At 36.9% G+C, this 7928-nt stretch overlaps 2 protein-coding genes across 2 annotated transcripts in view; one reads left to right on the top strand and one right to left on the bottom strand.

Moving 5' to 3' along the window:
- Positions 1-5210, bottom strand: part of LOC140047163 (uncharacterized) — a 30924-nt gene extending 25714 nt beyond the window's left edge. The window contains exons 1-7 of the mRNA XM_072092012.1: positions 5070-5210; positions 4406-4579; positions 4164-4297; positions 3445-3717; positions 2499-2685; positions 1751-1944; positions 168-284 (exon numbers count right to left, since the gene is read on the bottom strand). Coding sequence (XP_071948113.1) covers positions 168-284; positions 1751-1944; positions 2499-2685; positions 3445-3717; positions 4164-4297; positions 4406-4538 — 1038 coding nt within the window. The 5' untranslated portion in view covers positions 4539-4579; positions 5070-5210. The remainder of the gene's footprint in view (positions 1-167; positions 285-1750; positions 1945-2498; positions 2686-3444; positions 3718-4163; positions 4298-4405; positions 4580-5069) is intronic.
- Positions 5211-5332: 122 nt separating this feature from the next.
- On the top strand, positions 5333-6767 carry LOC140047164 (haloacid dehalogenase-like hydrolase domain-containing protein 3). Its single transcript, XM_072092015.1, has 2 exons — positions 5333-5385; positions 5594-6767. The coding sequence occupies exon 2, from the start codon at positions 5618-5620 to the stop codon at positions 6341-6343; it is 726 nt and encodes a 241-aa protein (XP_071948116.1). The 5' UTR covers positions 5333-5385; positions 5594-5617; the 3' UTR covers positions 6344-6767.
- The last annotated feature ends 1161 nt before the right edge of the window (positions 6768-7928 follow it).

Consider the following 7928-nt stretch of genomic DNA (forward strand, 5'->3'; position numbering starts at 1 on the left):
CAGACATTTGTTGTCTTGTTTCTTAATGTGATGTGCCCAAATATAGTAGTTACATGCTCAAATATGGTAGTGATATGACATCATCATGTCCATATACATGTCACATAAACTTTGATAGTATAGACAGAGCTTCAGCTTATTTCTCCATAATTTAAGTATACTACTACCTCAGGATATGGGCCAAGAGGGTCAAACTTGTGATCTATTTTGTAGAACGCCAGCTCTTGCTCCAGCCTGTATTGCTTCTCGCAAGCCTTTGTCAGCTCTGCTGTTTTTCTCCTCAGCTAGATAAATAAAACATTGAAATAAATAACTAAAGCATGCTATATGCTTTCTTGTACAATCAAAGTAAACATGTTTATATTAGTGAATTGTAGTGAACTACACTACAGAACATAAATAAATAAATTAAGCGCATGTGAGTACAGTGTACCTGTACTACTGAAGTTACAGATGTATAGTAAGCATTTGTGATGTCATCGATATAGAAATGTCAAGCTGGTGTATCCAGTATACATAGCTGTTTGGCAAGAAGATGAATAGGACAATTGTGGACGTTATTTTGCATACTAACACAACATATATACAAAGCAAGTGATATATACTTGGCAAATGCATGCAAAGCATTTTAACCGATCCTGCCCTGCACATAGTCTGACATAACTAAAGGGGAAGAGGGTGGTGGGGGTGAGAGGGTGGTGGGGGTTTGAGAGGGTGGTGGGGTTTTGAGAGGGTGGTGGGGTCTTGAGAGGGTGGTGGGGGTGAGAGGGTGGTGGGGGTGAGAGGGTGGTGGGGGTGAGAGGGTGGTGGGGTTTTGAGAGGGTGAGAGGGTGGTGGGGGTGAGAGGGTGGTGGGGGTTTGAGAGGGTGGTGGGGTTTTGAGAGGGTGGTGGGGTTTTGAGAGGGTGGTGGGGGTGAGAGGGTGAGAGGGTGGTGGGGGTGAGAGTGGTGGTGGGGGTTTGAGAGGGTGGTGGGGTTTTGAGAGGGTGGTGGGGTCTTGAGAGGGTGGTGGGGGTGAGAGGGTGGTGGGGGTGAGAGGGTGGTGGGGGTGAGAGGGTGGTGGGGTTTTGAGAGGGTGAGAGGGTGGTGGGGGTGAGAGGGTGGTGGGGGTTTGAGAGGGTGGTGGGGTTTTGAGAGGGTGGTGGGGGTGAGAGGGTGGTGGGGGTGAGAGTGAGAGGGTGGTGGGGGTGAGAGGGTGGTGGGGGTGAGAGGGTGGTGGGGGTGAGAGGGTGGTGGGGGTGAGAGGGTGGTGGGGGTTTGAGAGGGTGGTGGGGGTTTGAGAGGGTGGTGGGGTTTTGAGAGGGTGGTGGGGTTTTGAGAGGGTGGTGGGGTTTTGAGAGGGTGGTTGGGGTGAGAGGGTGGTGGGTTTTGAGAGGGTGGTGGGGGTGAGAGGGTGGTGGGGGTGAGAGGGTGGTGGGGTTTTGAGAAGGTGGTGGGGTTTTGAGAAGGTGGTGGGGTTTTGAGAAGGTGGTGAGGGTGAGAGGGTGGTGGGGTGAGAGGGTGGTGAGGGTGGTGAGGGTGAGAGGGTGGTGGGGGTGAGAGGGTGGTGGGGGTGAGAGGGTGGTGGGGGTGAGAGGGTGGTGGGGGTGAGAGGGTGGTGGGGGTGAGAGGGTGGTGGGGGTGAGAAGGTGGTGGGGGTGAGAGGGTGGTGGGGGTGAGAGGGTGGTGGGGGTGAGAGGGTGGTGGGGGTGAGAGGGTGGTGGTCGTGAGAGGGTGGTGGGGTGAGAGGGTGGAGCAAACGATAAGCATACCAGTTCATTTTTTGTTTCTATTTCCCTTTCTAACTCTTTCATTGCATTCTTCTGTTCTGTATTCCTGTGTTCTAACTGTGTTCCATATTTGTCTTTTCTCTTCATCTCTTCTTCTGTTCTTGACTGATTTAATTCCAGGTTTTTTATCTTTTCATTATCTTTATTTATCTGTATTTCTAAATTCTCAAGTTCCTCTGAAAATTAAAATTAAATATCATAAAATAAACTTATTTCAATCCTTACAATGTAGGACTGGCATATGACAAGCATCAGTTCTAAACGGTCATATTGCCATATATTTTTTAAACATTTCATATGCATCCAACAGCGACTAACACGCCAAATACAGGATGGATAAACTAAATTATATAATTTATCGGGCTTATAAACTAAGTCTCATTTGAGGCTTAGGGAGTAGAGTTGAAAGAGTCGTGAGTTACAATCCTGGCACTAGAGTAGGTCAGGATTGAAAGCAAGCATGTTAACCACCAAGCTACAGCTCTACTACATATATATATACGTGTGTACAATTGAGGGACTAGTGTTGTTTTCCGCCGTACCAGTCACTAGTCACTATCCAATCGAGTTTGAACAATACCATGAAAGCCCCAGTGGTCTAATGGTTAGAACATATGCATATCAAGCAGACGGTTCCGGGTTTGAATCTCGGTTGGGTCAACTTTTTCTCATTATCACAGATTTCCTCATCTTATCGTTCTAAATTAATTAATAAATATTCAAAATTTACCTTTTTGGAATCTTTCGTCAGCTTTTATGCGATCATCATGTGTAATTTGTACACCATTCAAAATCTCCAAAGAACGTAACTGGAAGACTATATACTGATGATAGTGAGCCAGCTCACACAATGGGTTCTGTTCTATTGACAATTGAGTTAGGTCTCGCATTACACGTAGATGACCTATATCATGCAGCTAAAATGAAAAACAATATTTATTTTATTTAGAGGATTACTGCAAAAACAAAGTATATATTTTCAGTTTACTGTAAGATCATGAATATCTCAGGATGAGAAAATAGGGGGAGGATAATAATAAAGAGTGTGTCAACATTAGGATTGTAATCAGGGTTAAAACAGAAATGTATCTAAATAAAATCAATCTCATTATTCATCTCATATAAAAAATCAATACACATACCAACAATGAATAAAACAAATTGAAGTTGCAAAGGACCTCCCAGGAAACCCCAACGGGGCTTGTGATAGAAGGCCCACTAAAAACTAGTTGCATTAAGACAATAAAATAAATAAATAAAAAAGCCTGTATCTAGTAATTGTATAATGTAGTACTGTATTATTTGCATACTTTCAATTCAAATTAGTGGTAATTTGTTTGTTTAATAATCTTGCTTTCACATATTATTAATGTTAATTCTACATACTAAACCAATCAATAAAAAATCAATGCTTAACACTTTCAAGGATTTTTTAAAAATGATATTTTCCTATCTATTATTTTTAGAATATTTAACAATATAATTGAAATAAAAAGGATGTCCAAAAACGAGATTGTAGAAAGTTTGGCCACCTAAAAACATTTTTAAAGATGTTAAAGTATACAAACATGACATGAATACTACATATAAAAAAGTAGTACATAATATCATTTTAGCTGTCAAGGGAGGAAGCGAGCACAGAATTAGAGTACAGTATATAGTGAAACCTGTCTTACTGAGAATAGTAGATTTCTTCCTAGCCGAAGAACTCTAAGACTTTTAAGCCTTTTTCCTAGCCATATTGGGATGCTTTCAATTAGGTTCCCAGTAAGGTTCAGCTTCTGTAGTCCAACCAACGTCGCAAGGCCTTCAATATGCGTGATGCAGTTAAAGCTAAGATCTAGCTCCCTCAGTCTTGTCAGTTTATCCAAACGTTCAATCTTGGCAATCTGGTTACAACTGAGGCTTAACACTTCAAGGTGCCGGCATTTTTCCAGGTTCTCTATATACTTTTTATTTAACAAGATATAAATATTTCTCAAGTGATTACCAAAAACTAGACATAAAATACTATATATATAGTAGGCTTACATTTATATACTATAGTTTATTTAAACAATTTTTAATATTAAAAGTACAGTTTGTGGTACAAAAAAGAACTTGAACAAAATTGGTTGATGATTGTTATGCACCTAATATTTTCTTTAATGGAGCACTGTATATCAAGACATTTTCAATTGTACTTTAGTTTCTTTTAGAAAAAACATGGCACACTGCAAACATTATTGTACTTTACTATTTTTATCTGCCATGCAAACATTTAACAATTTATTAAATAAATTTGTTACTGTGAGTAACATTTTTTTCTCCAATGTGAGAAAATATTTTAGAAGAAGACTCACAAAGGCAGACAATTTAAGATTTAATCAAATATGTTAAATATGCATTGTTATACCTTAAACCTTTTTCCGCCTTCATGATGAAGGTTAAGTTTCAGTGTAGTCACCCAGGCTACATTTTCTTTCCCCGAAACCTTTTTGATTAAATTCTCTGTGATATATCTGACTGGATACTTGGAAGGGGATGATTCTGAAAGGAGAACTCAGATGAACGTATTACTGTACTTGTCTCTTTTGATAAGTACAAACTTAAAATTCATAAAACAAGGTGACACCGATGGCCATGTGTAATGCTTACCTTGCCGGTTTTCTGTGGCATGACTGCTGCTGATATTTGAAGGGGTAAGTGGGGATGATTTTAAACTTTTTGGTTGGTTCCTACCACTTGTTCTTGCAGACATTGCTTTGGTGGTTTTACTGGTCCTTTTCATAATCTATACCTTTATTTTCATTTTAATATAATTTACACCCTCTGGAAAATTGATAAAATAAACAAAATGTTGATTTAAAATTTTCTTTTTTTAAAATTTAAACCTTTTTTTTTTTTTAATATAACTTTTTTTTATTAATCTAATGTCTGATGGGTCATAATATTGTAATTCAGTGCAATGGCAGACCTAGCCTACTATATATTACCTGACTGGGCCTCCTATCTATAGCTAGGCCTAGATATTTCATAAATCTTAGTAGCCTCTCCCTCTCTACTACTAGTAGTAGTACACTAGCCTACATATCTAGGCCTAGGTCCTAGCTAGGCAGATAGGCTTATTATTATTTAGAGACTGCTGCTGCTACAATACGATTACGAATACGATTGGATTGACTCTCTACCAAAGGGCCTTCCTTTAGGGGGGCTAGGCATAAGCCCCAGTTCTTAATAAATAACTAATATTACTTTACGTGATTAAACTAATGTATATTGGATGTTAAAATCCCTCAAATATTGTCATAAACTTACTTACTTCTCTCTTGAAAAAGGCCGCTTTTGCCTGATATTTTTGTTGGGGATTTTTCAACCAATCACAGACTTGCTTCTAACAACTAACAGTTTTGTGAATGTCAAAGTTCAGGAGTTTTGTAAACATTGATATTTTTATTTGGCAATTATTCTTGTAATAAATAATATTTATATTAACTTGGAATCTCTCCTAGGAAATAAACTTTAAATCTATTCTACTAGTTACTACATGCTACAACACAGTAGAGGTTATTATATAGCAAATAGTAGCTGCAACAGACCTATTTTTTGTTGTTTGTGGCCTCTATTCTGGACTCAAGGTTAGCATCATGTTTTTTTTATCAATATCCTGTATGCACCTGTATTATTAATATTTAAATGAGTTACTTTGTTTATCATTATTGTGCATCATAATAGTTGCCTGCCTATAAACCAAATTATACCTCAGTCTAAAAATCTGCATACTATTACTAAAAATGATATTGATGTGCATTTTTATATGTGATGTTGGAACTTTTATCTTTTCAGGTACATTTAAAAGCTCCGCGGATAATGAAGAATGTGTTGAAGCTCTTGACGTTTGACGTCAACAATACAATCATCAAAGTACGTCATTCCGTCGGTCATCATTACTCTAAAACCGCATCTGCATTTGGCGTTGAGGCAGATCCCGCAAAAGTTCAGTCGGCATTTTTAGAAGCCTACAGAGAACAGAAATCTACGCAACCAAATTATGGAGACGGGTTGGATACTACCACCGAAAGATGGTGGACAGATATCGTCAAAAAAACCTTTATTTTACAAGGTCATTCAAATATAGAAACGCTTGAACAAATAGGAGCGAAACTGTACCAGGATTTTCTAGAACCTAGTTATTGGGATGTTTTTCCTGACGTTAAAAATGTGTTAAGTTATTTAAACAAACAAGGGATGTGCGTAGGTGTAATTTCAAATTTTGATGAGCGACTAATTCAAGTTTTAAAGAATCTAGAACTAGCGCATCATTTCTCGTTCATCATCCCTTCCATTTTTGCAAAATACCAGAAACCACAACCACAAATTTTTCAAAAGGCTTTAGATCTGATGAAGGTGGCGCCAAACGAATGCTTACATATTGGCGATAGTGTTAAAAATGATTATTACGCTGCGCAAGATATTGGGATGAATGCTCTTATTATAGACAGAGATGGTACGCTTCAAAGAAATCATCCAGATATTAATAGAATGCATTTTATAAACAATTTAGAAGATTTGAAACAATTTGTTGACTCATCATAATTTTGAATGAATATTAATATTCGTGTAACTAATCATCTTTCTATACTGTGCAAAACCTCAGTTGAGTATAGTCGCACATGGTTGAATTGAATTGACCCAGAGGGCCGGGTGATCAGTACTCGTCTCGAATGATGTACTACTGTTGGTTCTTTGAAGTGCACATAAGCTAAATGTCATACGTTAAACCTTTTAACAACATAAATACTTACATCTTGGACAATTAAGCATGAAATTTTCAGTTTTCACCACCCACCCCGCCTTATCTGTTTTTAACCTCTTGATTGGTGCAAATTAATGTCATAATGTTAAACCTTTAACTGCATAAAGTACAGAGTTATTCAATAATAATATTAAATGGTGCATTGACTAATAAATGTATTAGATAGTGCATTCAATAATTATCATATTAATTTACTACTGCATTCATTACAGCAGAACAGATGGATGGTTCAGCCACGCAATCATTACGCAGTCGGAGCCAAGCATCTAGAATCAGCAAGCCCTCGGCGATATAGTATGCAAATTATATTCCTTGATACACTGTTGGGGTTGAAATTAATTATGGTGCATTTATCGTAAATTAGCAAATATCCAACGTTAATAATGTTCAAGATAAATGATTAAAGTTGGTAGATTTGAAAACAAAATCAATATTCATTTTGAATATTTGTTATTGACTATACCATATTATAGTCAGACAAACATGTACTTCCGGAGACACAATGCTGGTAGCTATGAATAAAAATAATGAAATATCTGCAAATTCATGGAAAATTTAATCTTTGTTGATTGGAAAACTTGCGTTAAAGTTATATTTTATTTATTTACAATTTATAATTACAAAGTTACTTTTTCAATACATATTGCAGCCGTAAAACATTTGCTCTTGCATTTTAAATGACAAAATGTGTTTTCAGGTCGTATTTCATAATTAGCAAGTACCATACTTGGGGGCATACTGCAGCCATTTTGTGTTCACTAGCCTCATCATGCCAAATGATATCAACTCTGCTACAATAAATTCTAATAAATGTCTTTAGGTCATATTTCATAATTATGAAGTTACATATAAGCAATACAATACATTATGATTTTTTTTTTATAAAAAAAAGAAAAAACAAACTTTTTTTTTCCATTTATTAATATCAATGTACAGATTTCAGAGCTATAAGAGAACGAAAACATTAGAATAAATTACACACAATTTATACAACAGTACGCCGTTTTTTAGTTGAAATAACACAAAGTCAAATGAATTGTTGTTGTTGTTAATTTTCTCTGCTTGTTTGGCATCAGTATTTTACGGTATATTAAAAGTTATCAATTTTCGAAATTCTAGGACTTGTGCGTCGTCATCCACTAAAATTAATTTTTTTTGTGACGATCATACATTCAAATATGTACACGTTTGTAAGGAATCCAATTATTGACACTTGGATCTATAATCGGTACATAAGCGCAAAAAGTTCATTGCAATGAAAGCTCATTGAGGACCGAAACAGTTCTTGCTCAAATAAGCTGTCGTGTTCAAACGCAGTATGAAAGCATACATTTAATTTTATGCCAACTTGATCACATTTGAATT

Source organism: Antedon mediterranea, chromosome 4, assembly GCF_964355755.1.
Source record: "Antedon mediterranea chromosome 4, ecAntMedi1.1, whole genome shotgun sequence".
Classification (NCBI taxonomy): Eukaryota; Metazoa; Echinodermata; class Crinoidea; order Comatulida; family Antedonidae; genus Antedon; species Antedon mediterranea.